The 20,942-nt window shown below is 43.2% G+C and overlaps 3 protein-coding genes across 8 annotated transcripts in view; 1 reads left to right on the plus strand and 2 right to left on the minus strand.

Annotated features, from left to right (window-relative positions):
* Positions 1-574: 574 nt before the first annotated feature.
* Positions 575-7,780, minus strand: LOC118290046 (proline and serine-rich protein 2). The gene is made up of 4 exons (XM_035617376.2): positions 7,635-7,780; positions 6,317-6,513; positions 4,131-4,425; positions 575-3,977 (listed from the first exon to the last, which is right to left on the minus strand). Exons 2-4 carry the CDS (start codon positions 6,392-6,394, stop codon positions 2,503-2,505), a joined length of 1,848 nt encoding a protein of 615 aa, XP_035473269.1. The 5' UTR covers positions 6,395-6,513; positions 7,635-7,780; the 3' UTR covers positions 575-2,502.
* Positions 7,781-9,236: 1,456 nt separating this feature from the next.
* On the plus strand, positions 9,237-19,071 carry LOC118290062 (RAB3A interacting protein (rabin3)). Of its 4 annotated transcripts, none has more exons than XM_035617394.2 (14): positions 9,238-9,396; positions 13,154-13,230; positions 13,664-13,775; positions 14,176-14,345; positions 14,429-14,600; positions 15,008-15,103; positions 15,928-16,005; positions 16,126-16,338; positions 16,426-16,554; positions 16,649-16,761; positions 16,859-16,882; positions 17,161-17,260; positions 17,371-17,440; positions 17,800-19,071. In XM_035617394.2, the coding sequence occupies exons 3-14, from the start codon at positions 13,686-13,688 to the stop codon at positions 17,880-17,882; spliced, it is 1,338 nt and encodes a 445-aa protein (XP_035473287.1). In that variant the 5' UTR covers positions 9,238-9,396; positions 13,154-13,230; positions 13,664-13,685; the 3' UTR covers positions 17,883-19,071. The 4 variants fall into 4 exon arrangements, with proteins under 4 accessions (XP_035473315.1, XP_035473287.1, XP_035473306.1 ...); XM_035617413.2 differs by lacking the exon at positions 16,859-16,882 and adding an exon at positions 16,919-16,977; XM_035617422.2 differs by lacking the exon at positions 15,008-15,103 and having other exon boundaries at positions 9,237-9,396.
* A 431-nt stretch (positions 19,072-19,502) lies between these two features.
* The window catches only part of tmem19 (transmembrane protein 19), a 41,252-nt gene continuing 39,812 nt past the window's right edge, over positions 19,503-20,942 (minus strand). For all 3 annotated transcript variants that reach the window (XM_035617451.2, XM_035617442.2, XM_035617434.2), the window contains exon 8: positions 19,503-20,174. In XM_035617451.2, the coding sequence (XP_035473344.1) occupies positions 20,014-20,174 (161 nt within the window). In that variant the 3' untranslated portion in view covers positions 19,503-20,013. The remainder of the gene's footprint in view (positions 20,175-20,942) is intronic.

Consider the following 20,942-nt stretch of genomic DNA (forward strand, 5'->3'; position numbering starts at 1 on the left):
CTGTGTCAACAGCTGCTGCGGTGACGTTGAACAGAAGAAAGAGACCTTCAGACTGTAAATAATCTCTTGAGGTTTTGAAGATGAAGTCGGGTGGAATTTCATGAAACCATTTATGTGCCTGAAGTTTATGATATAAAATAAATGTGGTAAAAACTAGGTCCTGTTAAAACACGATTCATGTACCTTCATCAAGAGACACGACGGTGAAGCAGGATGTCAGTCGCCCTCGGACACTCCCACTGATTTACACTAACACACACACACACACACACACACACACACACACACCGTCTCAGTAAAGAAACCCTCTGTGTCAGTCTTACGTAACAGTCCAGACAGTTCGCTTCTGTGTCGCGAACAAGTGCCTCAGTGTAAAACACACGAGGAAGGTCAGAAAAAAACTAACTTCACGTTATTTATTTACCTGTGACACAGTTTAACGCTTGAACTTTGAATTTTTTGCGCCTTTAAGTCGCTCGACCAATTGAAAAATGTGAAATATTCCGCCGGTCGTCGTTGCACCTCTTTTATTCTTCACATGCCTTTGAGTTGATCAAAGAAAAACAGCTGGAAAGACGTTACACAATTCTGTTTATTAATTGACAATGTATATATATATATTAAGCATCGAGTGTATATACAATACATCATTTCAAAAGTCAGAAAGTAGACCAGGCTGTTTTACTGTAGCAGCAACTTCCACATAAGACACTGATCTTCCCGTTCCCCCCTCACATGGATGCACTATTTTTAAATCTTCGTTCTGTGCAGATCTGCAGAAAAATTTCCTAGTAAAGTAAAGTGTGTTATACAAAATGTAGTTATAAATACATATATATATATAGATATATAGTATTTATGCACCATTAGATACTTCAAAATGACTGTAGCTGAACTACAGCAAAAACCGGAGTCTGTAAACAAAAATTCACAAAAAAAAATATTCGCTCAGCAGAAATTTTCTGCGTGATACAAAGTAAACTTCAAAAGAAACTGTAGGTGAACTACAGAGGCCGGAGTCTGGATCTCTCTCTCTCTCTCTCTCTCTCTCTCTCTCTCACACTCACTCACTCACTCACACACACACACACACACACACACACACACACACACACACACACACACACACACACACACACACACACACACACTACAACAACAGTTAAATAACACACTCGAGGGAAAATGTCAAACGTCAGAAGCAGCAGAGTTGTCGACAACAGATTTGACAGGAATGAAAAACATCAGTAACGCCGGATGTATTTCTAGACTCTGTGGTTTTAGTGCTCGTGATTTTGTACAATGCCATGTGCCCGCCCATCCCTAAAGAGCAGGTTTTTAAAAGTAGGCCCACTCCGTCTGCGTAGTAAAAGTAAAAGTCCAGCCCACAAAGCTCATTCCAGTCTGTGGTTTGGTGTGGGAGGGTTTGTCCGCGGAGTAAAAATATCCTCCAGCTCGGCGTCTTCCACGAAAAGGCTGCTTTCTTTTTCAGTCCACGACATCAGCACACGCCCCTTTGCAACCTCCACAATATGGTTTTGGTCCTTTTAAGAATTAATAAGAATTAATCTTGATAAAAAGTGCTTTTCAACTTTCTTCTTGCCGAAAAGCCCGGACAGAAAGAAAAAAAAAAAACATGAAAAAAAACACAGAAAATGCCCAAAGTCGATAAACAGACCAAGAGAAAACATAAAAGTGTAACATGGTTGATAAAAGACATGAAAATTAATTTCACGGCTGGAGTGAAAGTGACAACATCCAACAAGCAATATAAGTTAAACTGAATATAAATGAGGGTTTAAATATATAGATTTTTTTAAAGACATTTTCTCTTAATTCTGCTTAATCTGTTGTCATTTTCTGAGCGAAAGTATCTTTTCGAAGCTAAAAAAAATATATTTTCACCAGGGCCAGATGAAGCTGATAGGGGGGCTCGGGCAAAAAGGGCTGTGGTCCCCCCTCGACCCCTTGGTGTCTGTTTCCATATAAATCCCCAGACTACAAACTTGCTCCAAGTGTGCATGGTATCAATAATTAGTTAAGAACAAATTTATTCAAAGAGTTTGTGATATTAAAACTAGATTTTGACACACGGCCCCACCACATACATTCTTGAGTATCCAAACGTATTTAAAATATATAAAATCCCATTAAAAGGGTTGTTTGTTTCTTATCTTCAGCATCAGTTTTGGCCCAAAATATCTTGTGCAGAGGGATATGATGTCTTGGATCAGTGCAGCTGCTGCACGGTGCCAAACTTGTTTGTCATATTTCTTCTTCTTTTTACAGCCATGGATTACTGTAAGAACTGGCTGTGCAGGTCTGTCGTACGATGCAGCTCCATTCCTCAGTAAAAGAATGCCTCTCTCCAAACAAGCCAACCACACCTCACATCAGTCTCACACGGGGGAAGCTTCTAGCATATCACCTCCACCAGCAGGTACACACCAGAGATTCAGGCTCGACGGGTGGAGGCTGAACACAATGAATTTCCTGAGTTCATTAAGAGTCTTTCAGCAGCCCGAGTTTCCTCAACGCCTCCTTGCGCGATTCGTTCGAAGCCCCCCGTCCAGAGAACTGAACGGTGATGCCCTCGGGGCGAAACAAGGAGCCAGATCTGCGCTTGTGTTCGGGGGACAGAGATCGTTGTGCGGCTTTCTGTTGGGTACTGGGGCTGTGATAGGAGTGGCGGGCAGGTCTCGGGGCCGGGGTCGGGGCCGGAGGTTTGAAACTCTTCGATGGGGTTTCTGAAGGGCGATTGAACCCAGAGGAAGGGTTGATGGTTCGACTCTTTCCTCCGTAACTGTTGGGCTCAATGGGCAGCGGCTCTGACTTGGCGGGTAAGGTCTGACTCTTGTTCATGTGGGAGCTGAGGATGTCGGGAAGGTCGTTCCTGGTCACGGCTACGGGAGCAGTGCTCATGACTTTGGTCTTTCCCCCATAGGTGTTGAATTCGCTGGGGTTAGCCAAGGCAGGTGGGATGACCATGGGTTCGGGGCTAGTTGGAGTGGTCACAGGTTCACTCCTGGAGGAAACAGAATGGTTGACGACGATGGACTTCCCTCCATAGCTGTTAAATTCCAGCGAGGTGATCTCAGGCGGAGGGGCGACAGATGCCTTATTTTCCAAAGGAGGTGGAGAGTAACTGCTCATTGTGACAGCTGGAGGTGACGGGCTCGTTTGGGGATTTCGTTCTTCCGGCCTCCTCGGAGAATTTGTCCGTAGAATCTCTGTTTTTCTGCCAATGTTACTCGGAGGTGGTGATGCAGGATTGGCTTCTGGCAATTTGATGGTAGTTTCTGTTGTCGGAGGAGCACTGGTCTCTGCACCCGTGAGAGGACTCGGTAAGGTGCTGTCTGGAATTATCGACGTACCTCCAGACATGGCTCTGTTTCTGTTGAGGCCCAGCTTAGACAGGGCCTCCAACCTGGACTTGTCTGGCGTCGGGTCCCTGAAGGAAACGCTGCGAGTGGGAGTGTTTCGTTCCTTCTGCTCCACGGCCTGCTGAGCATCCTCCTGCAGCAGAGGATTTGGCGTTCCCGTGAGGTTCGCCAGCATTTGGGCGCGTCTCTCATGAATGTGCACATTTGCCAGAGACTGGTTCTGGTGATCCTTGTTGCTGTGGATCACGCTGATGTTAGCAGGGAACCGGGTGGGCTTAGACGAGGTAGGAGGACCCTGTTTGAAGGGGGGATCTGCACTGTTGCTCGGTGGCTTCTCTGACTCGAGGCTGACATGGCGAAGTGAGGAGGGAAGTATGTTTGAGGTTCCACCAGCCTGGTTCTCAGCTATCTTCTGGGCAATCAGGACCGGGGTTGGGATGCTGCCCGGAGGGTGGTAGGAGGAGTGGCTGTCCGTCGGCCCATAGCTGCCACTTGGAAGCGGAGGGTTGTACTCTGAAGGCAAGTTGTCCATTGGACCCCACCTTGGCTTCAACTCAAAGTGGCTTTCGGGGGTCGCTGCCATACTCTGAAAATCTGTGAGGAACAAATTGCAAAGTGAGAATCTGATAATGACGGTGAGCTTCAGTTGTAGCTTCAGCAAGAGTGTTGACTCTTATGGGAGACTTGAGCAACCTGGGGGGGGGGGGGCAGTCAAAATACATAGAGTAATCAACTGCAGTACGCTACCTGGACTGGTGGGATTGAAGGTCGGCGGTTTGGTCGGCACCAGGTCAGGTTCTGGGCGGACCAGGTCTATAATATCCTGGTCTTTGGGACTGAGAGGTCTGGCCATGGCGGAAGACGCGGCGACCCCAGAGTGGGGACTCGAAGCCTGGGGTCCGTCGACCACGGTGGACCTCGCCTGCCCGGCCCTCCGGTGGTCCTCCTCCTTCAGACTCTTCTCCAATGAGACGATGGTGTCGTCAAAGAACCGGATGCACTCCTGCTCCTCCTGGCTGAGAGACTGCAGAGTGTTGTCTCCCTGTCGAGGACAGAAGCACATAAGAACCCAGTGAGGTGCAGACCAGTGTAAGGTACATTTATGGGGTTTTCAATCATTTAATATTCAGACGTTTAATCAGTCATGTTACTTACACTGTATATCACGCAGGGTTACAAGTAACTACGTATTTGAAGTACTTGAAGTGATATCCCCTTTAAAGGACCCTTTAGTGTGGCCCGACCCCCTACAGGTCGGAACAAACTCAACTACCTGCTACATTTTATAGACACAAAAAATTATATAAATGTCAAAAACATATAATAAACCAACGATTGGGCCCTTTTTGTTGTTGTTTCTTTTAACATCTGTTGAAATTACAGATATGATACATTCAAATGGATTTTGGTAAGTTATTTTTTTTTTTGTTTTTTTGCTACATAGGTGAAATCGCACTTAAGAAAAACAAAAACCTGGTGAATTATTAAACAGTACAGTACAGTAAACATTGGTTTAAACTTAAGTTTTATTTAAGGGACTCACTGTTAAACTCAATGTACTTAAAGCTTTTGAAGAAACTGATAACATCAAAAATATTTACGTTTTTTTAAGTAACAATTGAAAATGTACAATTCAGGCAAGAATAATAATAATTTAAGTCCACTGTATATACATATATTTTGTTAGTTTCTCCATACTATGCAAAAACACCTAATTTGATAAAAATCTGCTAACTTAACTAATAAAATTGTGCATAACAGGTCTCGTCTTTCTTCCTGTTTTTTCAGATCCGCCCTCACTTTTCTCTCCATCGCCTTGTGAACCGTCCACCGTGACGTTCTCATACGGTCGTCATGTGTGGAGTGAACACAGGCCGGTCTGTTCCTGCATCCCAACCCTCCAAAACTTTTTTTTCCCACACTATTTTTAGCTCAAGTGCCCCCTTCTCTTCTGTGGCCCCTCCCTCCATCCCTCCCTCCCCCAGCTGAGCTTCGCCTCCACAGCTACTGTACCTGTCCTGCTTCACACACAGTGAACAACACAATGACCTGTATCCAGTAACAACACACTGAGTCCACTGACTTCACTGACTTCACTGTGAAGATGATGAAGATCCAGTTCACCTATTTAAACTGAACGGAATTTACAATTTGAAGTCCAAGGTGCAATAACTAAACCACCTCTGACAATGAGTGGAACACAAACATCCTCACACACACGTGAACAACACAGCGTTTAACAGTGAGTTTGTGTTTTGATCACAGTGTTTTACTGTAATTACACGCTCGAAGGACGCTGCTCATCCGAGCTATTTGAAGGTGACGACCTTCAGCACGTGGTCGAGGTGGTTTGTTTCCGTCTGTTGCTCACAAGCCTTTGTTTTGTTCTTAAAACCTGCAGCAACTGACACCAACACGAGATAAGCAGCCGCCCGACGCTCTGGTTTCAGAGCGAACGATGCACATTGTAGAAAACTGCGGCCCGACCGGTTCGTTCACATTGTCGAGCGGTCGATGTGAATTGTCATCCCCCAAGGCGAGCGGAGGGATAAAGTCATTGAGCAGGTGTAATTTTAGTCCGTGATGACCGGGTGCGTTGTGTAAACACGGCGCGGAGACGCCACCGCCGTCACGGGTGAAGAGCATTTTGAATAATCAGCTGTTCATCATTCGGTGTTTAGGAATATATTAGGACAAACTGACTCTTTGTCTCCAGGTGATGGAACAACTGGTCCTCCGACCTGCGTGCCTGTAAACGCAGCAGTCTTATCGTTGAATCTTATTTACTTCTTTGTTCTAGTTGATTCATATCTAGAAAAAGAGACTCAAAGGAATAGTTTGACATCCTGGGAAATATGCCAATTTGCTTTGATAACTCTCATATCTGAGCAACAAAGGTCCCGAGTCTGTTCCCAGTGTTTTTAGATACTTACGTTGGGCCTGGTGCTTCGTCCGGCTCCCCCGTTGATGGCGTAGCGGAGCTGAGGGTTCGGCTGCAGACGGCTGTCCATGGTGCGGTCGGCGGGGTCAGAGGTCAGCTCATGGAGGTGGGCGGCGGCGGCGGGACAGAAAAAAACGCCTGGTCTCGCCTGGTCTCGTCCTGCAAGAATCAGATGAACCTCCTCGGAGTCTGGATGGACGAGAGACGTCAGAGAGGTGAAACATCAGCGGAGGAAAGTCGCCGTAACAAAAGTACAAATATGATCGTGTAAAAAATACTTTGCTTTAAAAACCCTTCTTACGTACAAAATGGTTATTGTTTAAATGCACTTTTAGGTTGGTTCTTATCTTTTATCAAGTGCTTCTTCATGTAGATTCTCTGTCAGGTAAAAGCAGTGGAATCTAACGTACGTTATATTAATCTCGGGGAAATGTGGCGGAACAGGAAGTTGTCACAGTAAACGTCCTCTGCAGTGACTCTGCGACCTGAAGGACCAGTTGCTCCGGAATCAGACCGAGCTGCCGAAACATGCTCCTGGAGCCGAAACCGCCGAGAAACACATTCCTCTCTAACGCCGCTTCGATCAAAACTCCGGAGGGGACAGGAAGAAGGTTTGATGCCAAAAAAAATAGAAAAGCAAACGCTCAAGACCGCAAGAAAAATGTGGAATATTTGAACAACCACAACAACCATTACTTTACTTATGAAAATCAGCCTGAAGCCTCGACAACTTTATTCACAACCTTGGACCGTAGTTTATTATATTTTTATTTCTGCTGAGTCATGAATCAAACCTCAATAGGTCATTTTAAAAAAACCTAACTAATATTTGGTTATGTCTGACCCAGAAATAATATCATCTTAATGCTCAGAAGATATTTCTCGATCCAGTGTTGAAAACTTTATTTCGAACATTTAAAAAAATATAGAAATGATAAATACATGTGTGTGTGTGTATATATATATATATAAATATATACATGTGTGTGTATATATATGTGTGTGTGTGTGTATATATATATATATATATATGATATAAGGAATCAAAATATTAATAACTTCATAGGTCTACTATCTTGATACACATATGTGCAGTGCATTTTGGAAGATATGAACTCTATAGATTTGCAGTTTACTTAAGTATTTTGTACTTCTTATAGAAAAAGACAAACAGGACATCCGTGTTTTTTCACTGTTACATTATATATATGTTAATGGATGGTCACACTGACATGGATATGTATTTATTGCAGGAGATACAGTTTTATTTATAGAAGGAAAACACAAGAGATGTATTAATATTTACTTACCGAATAGCTCTGTTGATCCGTCATCGTTACACCGACCACGTGAAGATCGGTGACTCGCTTATTGTCACTATAAGTCCAGAGGTTTTTACGCGCTCCCGGTGCGGAGCCTCGTGTGCGTAAAGACTCCAGCGCGGCACATTACGCACCGGTTTTAAACCACGAGGAGACTCCACCCACCGTGTGTGTGCGTCTGTGTGTGTGTGACACATTGGAAAGTTATCTCTCTCTCTCGCTCTCTCACACACACACACACACACACACCTATCTTTGAGTTTCATTAGGATGGATTCAGGAACAGTGGGATATTTCATGTTTTCATGTTTGAACTGAATCCTGAAATCACCACCACTTGTTGATCAGTTACATATTGTATCATATAGTATCTACAATATATAGTTATATATATATACTATATACTTTATGATATGGTCAACGATTTACAGAGTAATGTCATTATTCATGAGTCAGGTACCAATAAAACACTTAATGGTTTCCGCTGATACTTCAATGTAGGAACGGTGGAAAAAAACAAAGACTGAGTCACATTTTTGTCTTTGGAAGAATTTAAAGTATTCAACTTTTTTGTGCAGTTGTGGAAAACAAACAAGAAACATCCCTGTTAACAACCAGGTTGTTTTACAGGTTCATCATTGTTTTTAAATTGTGACTTTGAGAGTGACGTGTATGAGTTGTGTTGAGTTTATCATCAACTCTCAGATTAATTCTCCTTCATTTAAACCTCAGAGAATATGTATTGGTCATTTTTTTCATTATCGAAAACTGAATTTCTTCATTTATTCTGAATATCTGCAAGTTGATTTGATTTGTTTTTACTCAGCATTTTAGAAATAACCAGAAGTGAACCAACTGATAGCTCTCTAGTCATATTTCCGTCCACACGCCTTATTGTTCCTGTGTAATGTGATATAAACATTGTAGTTTCACTTATTGTAAAGGGAGACAATAGGATGTGAAAGAGGTGACCGTAACTATTCCCACACCAGAGGTGTTTATTAAACGTATGATTTGTAATAAGGTGAGAAATTGATTTATTTAATTCAATTTTTTCCTTTACTTGTATAGATCTGAAATTGAGATGTGGATCTTGAGATACAAGTTCACATAATCAGGAAGCAATAAAGAACATTAGATAGACTGATGAATAAATATGGCAAATATTCTACAAAAAAAGAAATATTCAAGTACTTCACACTCCTGATTCGTTTGATTTGAGCGCCCCCTGCTGCCTGCAGCCTGTCATAACAGTCATAATCTGACGTTGAAAATCATGATGTGACTTAAACTTCCATATAATATTAATACATCTGATGTCCACTGCAGCAGTGGACTAAACCACAGACGTTTGCTGTAGATATGAAAATGGTCCATTCTATTGAAATCATAGTCGTGATGAGTTAATATTAGTATACTTAATATGCTAATTAATACATCAAAATTTGCAGATAAAAAAATAAATATGTATATATATAATTTTCATTCACCTTGTGAATTCTTTAAAGATTTAAAAAAAAAATCTTATCACACATTAATAACAATCTGTTTTACAGCCTCCAGATTGCTGCTATAAAAACAAAAGAGCCGATGCTGAGGATTCCCAGTGGTCCGTGAACGCGCCTCCCGTCAGTAACCTGCTCCGGTCTGCGTCAACAGCCGCTCCGTCCGTCCGTCCGTCCGTTGGTGTGTCGGCTCCGGTTCCGTTCCGGTGCCGGTTCGGCTGCTGTCCACTCACAAGACGCCGTCGGTGAGTCAAACATCGACCGTGTCATCACCGTAACCGGTGTTTGTTGTTGTTGTTGTTGTTATCCATGGAAGTTGCTAACGGGCGCTAGCTAGCTTAGCTGCACGCAAATGCACCATATATAATGTGAAGCTACGTGCGCCCGTTATCGGACACCGAGCCCGTCTGTCGCGCTGTCTTCTCCGCCTCCACCCTCCGTCTGCGAGCGGCTGCACTGCTCTCACACCGTCCACACTAGAGCGAACTAGGCGACATTAAAAGCCGCGTTTAACCGGGATACATCCACCGCGGTCGGCGGTATTAACGTAATCATCCCGCTGCGGCCGGGGCTCCGTGCGGTGGCCGATAATGGAAGCAGCGTCTCCCCTGCTCATCCTCGTCCCCTCGGGATGCGAGTAACGGACACAAACTACACATTAATATAATATAAATGAAAGATGACAGATGTGTTGTTGTGACGTGTCTCTGTTTGTCTGTTTTTTTGTTTGTTTACTCCCGTGTGTGTCACGTGACTAACACAAACGCTAAAGTCGCCTCTTGAATGAAGCCGATGTTGCTAAGCTAACGTTAGCTCGATTTATTTATCTATTTTAAAATGCACGTTAGCTCCGCGTCGCACGGAAACACGAGGCCGACACGACGCGAGCAGACGCCGCTCACATGCATCTTTCATGCGGACACTGTCACATTACACCCGCAGCCCTCAACACGCCCCCCGATGCTCAGCATCTGTTAGCATGTTAGCATCACACATGCTAGCCGCGGCTAACTGAACCTATAGCTGTCACCTGGAACTGATGCTGCCCTCATCTGAGGTTTACTCGAGTATTTACGTGTTGTTTCGTTTTATAGATATATTATATTATATATAGTTTATCTCTGTTACACTTCATAGGAAAGGCTGGAGGTCTTCCAGGGCAAACCCAGACCCCCAGGGGCCCCTAACTCTCAGGGGCCACTAGACCTCCAGGGGCCCCTCCATAGTAATTTGGTCTACAACATTTGATTTGTAGCAAATTTTCTTTGAGATTGCTTTTAGCAATGAAAAGTGCGCTATAAATCAAATTTATTATTATTATCTGTGAAATATCCGTCGATGTCTCGTTGACGAGCCACGACAGTTTTAGAATCCTAAGCTGCTCATTGAGTCAATTGTTGTATGAATCAAGAGAAAATCTTCAAATTTGATGAAAATTTGACCTCATTTTTTCTACAAGACGATGACGTCATTGGTCAGATCGAATGAAACGTACGCAAAAGACCTAATAAAATAAACTTTCCAACGCCACCGGTCCCGTCTCGATGCGACCGTTAGTTCATGGGAAAAATATATGTAAGATAATATAATTACCTTTGACCCTGGTGAACCAAAATGTATTTGCATGCAGACAATATCCATATGAACATGTCTGTAAAGTTTCATAAAGATCCGTTAACCCGTTCTTAAGTAATAGTCTAATATTGTAGATATCAACTCACACGGAAACGCAGATGCTCAAAACAATACATCACTGTGATATTATAGTAACTTAATAATATAGTTATATGTAATATTATAACAAGGGACATGTACTTTTGAAGTCAGTCTTTAAAATGCAGGACTTATTTCCTCCTTTGTCGCTGTCGTCAAAGTAAAAACTGATAAATGATAAATGATGAACCTGAGGTCTGAACAGACGACCATGTGAACAGCCGGAGGTCACGATATCCAACAGAGTCGCCATTGTCTCTGTAAACTCACTTAGTGATTGTTGCACACGATGCAGTTTTATTTTGTGTTCAGTGTTTGTTTTTTTCGCATGTTACAGCACTTCCTGTGTCGGAGTTGTGACAGTAAATAAAGGCAGATAGAGATGTAACGTGCCACAGACGCTCATGTCATTTTTCATAATTCATAAGTCAAAACTCTGGAGATAATATTTATACAAGTCAGGAGCCCTGTGATATGCAGTATGTTGCTGGTGAACGAACAGTCGTCGCTGAGAGAACCTGAGTTCTGTTATTAAAAAATATATATGTATCCAGGATGATGAAAGTGACAAACAACCAATTGTTTATGGGACTTTTATTTTGAAATTCTCGTCGTTTCCTTCGACGTCAGCCGGTCGTCAGTTTCGTCTCGGTGCTGCGGATGATGTAAAACGACGTTCATCGGGCGGCCGGAGAAACTGGATCTGCAGCCGCTCGCCGCTCGCCGTGTCGGGTTACCACGACTGGTCTCCTTGGAGACAGCCAGTGGGAGAGAGGAAAGGGGGTGGGGTTACACTTGGGTTTGACGGAAAGGTGCAATGCATGCAAAAAGTTATGCATTTGTATTTTTGTAAAAAATGATCTGCAAATATTTTTCTTTATGGATGGATCAACATGTTCTGATGATGAAACGGGATCTAGGTGCAACGGTTCATCAATTAGTAATCGACGACTCTAGACTACGAAATTATTCGCCAACTATTTTGATAATCGATTAATTGGTTCAAGTAGTTTTTATGCAAAAAAAGTGTAATTTCTCTCATTTCAGCTTCTGGAATATTAATATTTTCTGGTTTATTTGCTCCTCTGTGACAGGTAACTGAATATCTTTGGTTTGTGGACAAAATAGACATCATGTTGGAGTTTTCTGAAACACGATCGATATTTTATCAGGAGAAAATAATCAACAGATGAACCGATAATGAAAATAATCGTCAGTTGCAGCCCCTGAAATCGATGACAAAAACATCTTCGTTTTGATGAATTAATCATCTTAAATGAACATACAGTCGTTGTCCTCGCTTATCAATCGAGGCGGGATGAAATCTATATTCAGTTTATTGATCCATGTGGAGACGTTTGGTGAAACTCCGACATGACAATGATATAAAACACTGGTTCCTCAGCTCGACACGTAAACAACCTGAGGCGGCGACGTGAGTCACCGCAGCTTTATTTGTCTTGACTAACAAGTCGATGGATTCAACTTTTATATACACAGTCAGTGTGGGACACTCCCACTTCACACACACACACTCACACACACACACACACACACCTAGACGCAGCGTGCTGAGCAGGTGCGACCCGTTCTCTGAGCTGAAGGAGGTCAAACAAACGGACACACGGATGATATAATAACATGATTATAATAATAAGAGCTGATGATGACGGTGAGGAAGAATCTGTGGAATGGAAATAGACCTGATGCTTTTTGTTTTTCTTCTCTCGGTTGAAACCAGAGGAGTGTGACCCAGGAAGTGAAGTTTATCTCATAAAGTGAATCATAAAAATATCAGGCCGAATGGTTTCATGTTCAAGTCAACGTTTATTGTCTTTTATCATTTCTGTCTTTGGCTCATGTCTCACAGGCTAAAGTGCAAAACGTAGAGCAATAAAACATCACTATTAAAACAAATCTCTCACACTCATAGAATCAGTCTCTTAATATCATCTCCATATCTCACAATGTTAAAGAAAGAGATCAAAGGTTCCTGGCTCCGCCCCCTTTTGTCCACATCCACACCAACGTGTGATCATAGTTCTCTTCTTTTAGATTTTTAGCAGTGGGGCTAAAAAATATGAAGTTGAGAAGTTTGATGTTTCATGTTAAACTCTGTTTCTGTTTGACCACAAATTAACAAATTAAAACTATGAACCTGTAAACGATGAGAAAGGGAACCCTTCAATGTGTTAAACACACGTGGATTTTAAGAACTTTACATGTTGAGAACCAGTTGTGAAAATGTAGTTCTGGTGTTGGTAATAAATAAAATCCTCTCTCTTTCAGCTCTTTTAGCCAAGCTCCTGGTTTTCACTCACTGTTTGTCTGATGAGCGTCTGACTGACATCTGCAGCCGCACTATGGTAACACACACACACACACACACACACACACACACACACACACACACACACACACCTTCAGAAGAGCATGATATTGTGCTCTCACTGATTGAATGAATGAGTCTTGTTATAGTTTTTAGAGATTCAACTCACCCAGAATAAAATTTGATATCTAAATATATACATTTCCAGGTACAATGCGAAAAAATGATTAACTGATACTTTAACATCTACAGGTAGTGTGACCTCTCTGGGTTACCGTAGCAACATGGAAGATTTAATTTCTGTCAATAGATCTGATATTAATTCTTCACACTCGTCCTTTAACGTTGTTTTATCTCTTTTTTAAATTCTACATGACTTTATCAACTTTTAAAACCTGAACATTAAGATTTTGATTGATGATGAACAGATCAACTGATCAGTTTTGTTCTGATCTGCGTGTCGTCCTCAGAGTGTATGATGTCAGAGCTGCGATGGCCTGCAGCAGCCGACAGACCAACGCCGAGACTCTGGAGGGGTTCCACGAGGTGAACCTGGCCTCGCCCACCACGCCTGACCTGCAGGTAGGTCAGAGGTCAGACAGGCCGCACGACCTTCAGAGCTGCCCGACGCCGTCGCAGTCCTGCGCTCCGATTGGCTGTAGTTGTCCCACAATTTGCCACAGAGTTGGAAATCGTGTAGTGTGAACTCGTCATTACCTCTTCACGTGGAAGTGCAGATCCATTTTTCCACATTGATTCTGGGACTTCACCACTTTATATAATGTGACAGTCAACTAATCTGATCTTTATTATTATTAGGGGGGAAAATCATAATTTCTTTAGCTATTTTTTTTACCAGTATGAAAAATTAAAAGGTCCACAGAGAGAAAGTTTTAAAATGGTCAAAATCAGGGGCGAGTTTTGGAATCACAGATATTATATTTGGCCCTGACGACTTCCTCTTGTTTGCGTCGTCCTGCAGAACCAGGCAGAGCAGCAGCGCCCCCCTGCCGGTCACAGCGCGCCGCCCACCGCTCTGTACCGCACACACTCCCTGGGAGCGCACCCCACTGGCCGGCCCACCTCCCTGCGGGCCGACCAGCTGCCCACGCAGCCGGTGTACTCCACGCCGCGGCACAGCCACAATGGAAGGTAAAGAAAACCCAAAGACACAACTGTTGGAGGCAGAATCGAGCTGTAAATCCATAACTCCCCCCAACGCTGTATCCACGCAGCGTGCCGGGCCTGGAGGCGGAGTTCGCCGATGGCCACTTCCTGTCCGGGGACGACGGCGAGGAGTGCAGTGTGCTTAGCGAAGGCCTGTCGCGTCTGCGCAGCCCGTCGGTGATGGAGGTCCGAGAGAAGGGGAACGAGAGGCTGAAGGAGGAGCTGGCCAAGGCCCAGAGGGTGGGACACACACACACACACACACACACACACACACACACACACACACACACTCATATTCCAGTTTAGGTCGTTGTTCCTGTTACCTTCCGAGTGTGTGTGTGTGCGTGTGTGCGTGTGTGTGCGTGTGCGTGCGTGCGCGTGTGTGTGTGTGTTAGTTTTTTACATCCCTCCTTAGCCTCAAGACTTTGATTGACATCGTGACATTTCCCATATTTTATTTTATTTTAGTGCATTATTATTTTTAATTTCCTGTTACTTTTGTGTTTGTTATATTCCTCAAACATGTTTCACTCATTTATTAGTTTTTCATCTGTTTGTCATTGTCATGCTATGATTTAGATTTCATGTGTTCATTTGGCGGTTGTTTTTTTCTGTGTGTGTGTGTGTGTGTGTGTGTGTGGAAGGAGCTGCTGTTGAAGGATGAGGAGTGTGAGAAATTGTCTAAAGTCAGAGACCAGCTCGGCCAGGAGCTGGAGGAGCTCACCGCCAGTCTGTTCCAGGTCGGTCCGCCCTCCTCCTCCTCCTCCGTCTGTCAGACTCCTCCACTTCCTGTTTCCCTTTTACTCCTGAGGCAGCAGACAGCTACAGACAGACAGACTCTTTATTCTTTGGTTTCAGTTTCACTGAAGTTTTAAGTGGAGGTCTATTTCTCTTGATCCTCTGAGATTTCCGGAACTTCCCCGACTGGAGGAAGGGGCTGAATGTGAGAATGCAAAACGTTGCTCGGGACATTTTCCTCCTGAACTCTTTCCTGCCGTTCCCCTGGTAGAATTTATGTAAAAATGTCTGGAGTTTAATTGAGAATAAAGCGAGAAAGTCTCCGGAGGATTACCAGGCACCGACTCTCACCTGAATGGTCCAGAAGTTTCTTCTGTTGTTGTGAACGTGTCCGACAAACTCCGCCAAATGTCCCGACCCAAGGTTCTGGATTGTTTTCTTTCTGGAATTCGTGTTGTTGAAAACGGCTCAAGATTTTGTAATTTTTTTTCTTTCTGCTGTCTGTTTTTTCAAGAGAAGAAATATTTCATTTATTAGTTGAACATATATGGGAAACATTTTTATGTTGTTGTGCTGTTTGGATTCAGGAATGTCTGATTGACCTTCGACACGTTTTCCTCCTCCTCTTCCTCCTCTTCCTCCCCCTGGGTGTCGGGTCTATCTGTCTGTGTGTGTGTCAGTAACATTACAACCAATTTATTTCACGGTGAACCGCTCCTTTAATTCTTCTTCCAGCTTATGTTGATTGATGATTTTCTTCATTCACAACTTATATTTGTTGTTGTGAAGATTTAGTTTCTAACAGTGTTTGTGTGTCGTGCGACAGGAGGCTCACAAGATGGTGCGAGAGGCGAACGTCAAACAGGCCAACGCTGAGAAACAGCTGAAGGAGGCTCTGGGGAAGGTAACACACACACACACTCTCTGAGCGAGTCATTTCTCAAGTTTAAAAAAGGTCGAGAAACAAAAAGCATCATTCAGATCCTTTTTTTGCGAGCGATGAAGACCTGCTCCTCCTCCTCAGATCGACGTGCTCCAGGCGGAGGTCCAGGCGCTGAAGACGCTGGTGCTCTCCTCGCCCACATCGCCCGTGGGCGAGCTGCCGTCGGCGGGAGGGGGCGGAGCCCGGACGCCCTTTAGGAAGGGCCACAGCCGCAACAAGAGCACGTCGTCCGCCATCATGGGGACGCAGCCCGACCCGTCGGCCACGCAGCCCATCGTCCGCGAGTGCCGAGAGGTGAGAGCAGCGTTCAGCAACAAAAAAGTCTGTTGAAACAAATGTGCGTGCGACGCTATAACCGGCGGCGGCGCTGGTCGTTCGCAGGTGGACGCTCAGCTGTTCGGCGAGTTCCGGGCGTGGAGGGAGGAGCCGACGCTGGAGCGCAGCTGCTGCTTCCTGGAGAGAGTTTACCGCGAGGACATCTACCCCTGCCTCACCTTCAGCAAGAGCGAGGTGCAGAGACACACGTGATCAAATGTACGGTGGCCCTGAAGTGCAAAACACGTCGTCCTCACGTTGTTTCTCTCTCTCTCTCTGTGTCCCTCAGCTGGGGTCGGCCATCTTGGAGGCCGTGGAGCAGAACGCGCTGAGCGTGGAGCCGGTCGGGTTCCAGCCGCTGCCCGTGGTCAAAGCCTCGGCGGTGGAGTGCGGAGGCCCCAAGTGAGACCACACACACACACACTCGTTCTCCTCTTCATCAGTCTTTCACTCCTCCTCCTTCATCATCTCTTCATCTTCCCTCACTCTCCTCCTCTAGTGGACGAAGAGCCGAGCTCGTCACGTAAGTCTTCACTCTCTCTCTCTCTCCCTCCATCAGCTTCTTCTACCCTCTCTCGACCCCGGCTCTTCCGACAAACCTCCAACCCCCCTCCCCTGGTAACTCCTCCCGATATTCCCTCCCTCACATCCCTTCTCCTGTCCGGGTTCATCAAAGTTCCTGCTCGGCTCTCCTCCCTCCCTCTCTCCTTCCTTCCTTTCCTGCTCCCTCGACTGTATAGTTATTTTTTTATATATAAAACATGAAAGTCATATTTCCCTCCCTCTCTCTGTGTCTGATAGAAAATGTGCGCTCAGCGGTCAGACCAAAACCTGCAAGCACAGAATCAAGTTTGGAGATTCATCCAACTATTACTACGTCTCTCCGTACTGTCGATACCGAGTGAGTTCACACACACACACTCACTCACAAACTCTGGGTTCAAGCTGCTGACTGGTTCGTTCGTTGTGTTTGTAACAAAAAATAATGTCAGCGTTTGTCTCTTTCATCAGATCACAGCCGTGTGTAACTTCTTCACCTACATCCGCTACATCCACCAAGGTCTGGTCAAACAGCAGGACGGTGAGACACACACACACACTGTTCCCTTGTTTCTAAGCAACCATGAAACAGGCGACAGCTGAGAGTCGAGGAGTGTTCCCACATTTTTAATCAGAAGTTACAGAATCGTTTAATTTTGTAAAGAGGAGATTTAATGGAAGAGAAAAAGTTGAGACAAATTTATATGATATTTTCTCCCGTTTCTTCTGTTTTTGTTATAAACTGAATCATCGGTTGTCAGATGAGAACACATCACAAGACTAAACGGCCGAGAACCAATTTTTTAATATAAGTAAAACAAGTTATTGTTTTATTCTACATTTAAATGTCGGACCTCGTGGCGTCCCTCCTTGTGACTTCCTGTCTGTGGCGTCTCACAGCGGAGCAGATATTCTGGGAGGTGATGCAGCTCCGCAGAGAAATGTCCTTCGCCAAACTCGGCTACTACAAAGATCAGCTGTGACGGTCCGGCTGATTCGCCCTCCACACGATCCAGGCTTTCCCTGCTCGCTCTCATCCGGTCGTTTCAGGAACGCCTCCTCTTCCTCCTCGTGTGAGTGTGAACAACAAAGACTGACGACGTCACTGATCCAGTTTCTTAAGTTTCAACTCAATTTGATTTACAAAATGTCTTGTTTTCCTTTTTTATTGACTCACGAAACGCTTCGTTACACAAACCTGACGACACGAAGAGTTAAAACTGATACCTGTTGGTTTTTAAATCTTCAGCTGGCTCCAAAATAAATATTAAAAAACCTAAAATGATGATAAAATCATTAGATCTAAGCAACGCGGCTGCATCAAGTCCTTAAAAAATTACATCCACAAACTTTATCTCGTAGAAGTTTATTTTCAGCTTCAGGATTGAGACTTATTCTTTTCAATATGACTTTATTCCATGATCCTTATGAATTAATAGTTAGATTATTGACCTCTTTCTCAAAATATGAACTTTATTTTAAAAAGTTTACCCATTTTTTTGTCCGAATAATTCTGATTTAACCTCCGATCACTTCTCAGAATTTACCTTTTCTTGTAAAATTACAATTTACTCGACAAATATTCTTCATAAAAAACAACTTCATCTAAATATTTTAACTTTTTTCCCCCACAAAGGTACTTTACCCCTTAAAGATGACGACCAGTTCAAATGACCAAACAATCGTTTATTGTTTTAATAAATCAAGTGTGAAGAAGCTTTATATTTAATTTTTACTTTGTAGAGGAAAATTATTATTCTACTTTCCACAATGGAAGGACGAACAGTTTGATGCTAAAGATAATCAGAAGAACAAAAATGTCAACATCGAAAAAAAAAAGATCTTCATGAAGGAAAAAAAAGTTTATTTATAATTTAAGAGTTTATTTTTTGTTCATGGTTAAAGGAAAAATATAGTTGAGCTGTTCAAACACTACAAAACTTTCCTTTAACACTTCCTGGTGTTTCCCTCCTACTGTATTTAATCGATCAGTAAACCTGTAGATAGTGACGTGTGTGTGCGACTGGTGTTTCTGTGACTTTCTACATGTTAATTTAAACCTGCCTCCACTCCTCTCTCTCTCCATTCAAAGTCAATGTCACTCTCCCAGTTTGGTTTAGTGCCTTTTCTCTCTCAGACACTCTGAAATAAAAACGGTGATACCTCTGGAAACCCGCCGCCGCTTCGAGTCATCTGTTTCACACCGCGTCAAAAGGTCAAGTACAGTATATGTATCACATCTACACTTAACTTAGCGCGTCAGTTTTATTTTAACAACCGGATAGTATCTTACAGCCGCGGATGAATTGTGACACCACTGGCTTCCCATGCGCAGCAGCCAGACGGAAATTTTGTTTTGCCACTGTCAACTTTTAATTACTCAATTCATATGAAGTATCTTTGTAGATGTATCGGTATTACAGAGTACAAGATTTCTAAATCGGACAGTGATTCCTAAGATGTCGTTATCAAACCTTTATGACAAAGAAATGTAATCGAGGCTTGATATTTTAGTTCCACCACAAACTTTATCATAAATAACTATAGATAAGAAAACACAAGTACAAGCAAATATATAGAACTTGAATTAAGGAAAGACGTAATGTATTTTACTCATCCCAGTGTTTATTAGAAGATTTCATATCTGTAATCATAAGCGCTCATATCAGCCGGGATCTAGTTTGATGATACGAAAAACGTATCTTACAGAATAAACAATGCAGAAAAGATTTTCATTGATGTTTGTTTTATGTGAATTTTTTTAAATTCAGCTTCTATATTTCTTGTTGCAAATGTTTTCTGTTTAATTGTGGTTTATGGCTGAACCGTAAAATATCAGTCGGTCTCACTGAGGTCATTTTGAATCTTTTTGTTTTTGAGTTTCCTGTTTGTCTCATTGTTTCTTTCCAGTGTTGCGTCTTTTATTTACATGTAGAACATCCGACGTCGACTGTTTTGAGCCTGTTCAGTGATCCGAGGCGTCAGGAGCTTTTAAATCTGTCTTTTTCATAGAAAGAGTGAGAAATAAATACTGACAGTTTGTATATAATACAGATAACACAGGCGGAGGAGATGGTTTCTCTGTCGGTGTGATGTGGTTTTTCTCTGACCGGTCTACTGAGGCCACAGGCCCCAGGCCAGGCCGGGCAGGAAGAGGGCGACGAGCACGGAGGCGAACAGGTTGACGGCGTTGTTGTCCAGGATCGGTTTCCCACAGATCCTCTGGGTCGTGGCCGACTCGTAGCTCACCACCTTCCCGATGCTCGAGTCGAAGCCTGGACACGGAACAGGAAGAGGAAACGTTCACAGAAGAAATAGAAGAAGAAGCTGTTTGGATTCCATTAAATTGCCAAAACTTTATAGTACTATCACTTTTTACGCCATGCCATACTATGACTTTTTATCCCTTTCTTTCGCCATACTATACTATGACTTTTTACTCCATGCGATACTATGACTTTTTACACCACACTATACTATCCCTTTTTACTCCATGCGATACTATGACTTTTTACACCACACTATACTATCCCTTTTTACTCCATGCGATACTATGACTTTTTATGCCATACTATGACTTTTTATCCCTTTTTTATCAATTTTTACGCCATACTATACTATGACTTTTTACACCACACTATACTATCCCTTTTTACTCCATGCGATACTATGACTTTTTACACCACACTATACTATCCCTTTTTATCCCTTTTTTATCACTTTTTACGCCATGCTATACTATCCCTTTTTATGCCATACCATGACTTTTTATCCCTCTTTACGCCATGCTATACTATGACTTTTTATCCCTCTTTACGCCATGCTATACTATCACTTTTTTACGCTATAGTATTCTATGACTTTTTATCCTTTTTACGCCATACTATGACTTTTTATCACTTTTCAAGCCATACTATAATTTGACTTTTTACGCCATACTATGACTTTTTATCACTTTTTACACCATACTATAGTATGACTTTTTATGACTTATTATGCCATACGACACTATGGCTTTTGTATGCCTTGCTATACTATGACTT

The sequence above is a fragment of the Scophthalmus maximus genome, chromosome 12, assembly GCF_022379125.1.
Source record: "Scophthalmus maximus strain ysfricsl-2021 chromosome 12, ASM2237912v1, whole genome shotgun sequence".
Lineage (NCBI taxonomy): Eukaryota > Metazoa > Chordata > Actinopteri > Pleuronectiformes > Scophthalmidae > Scophthalmus > Scophthalmus maximus.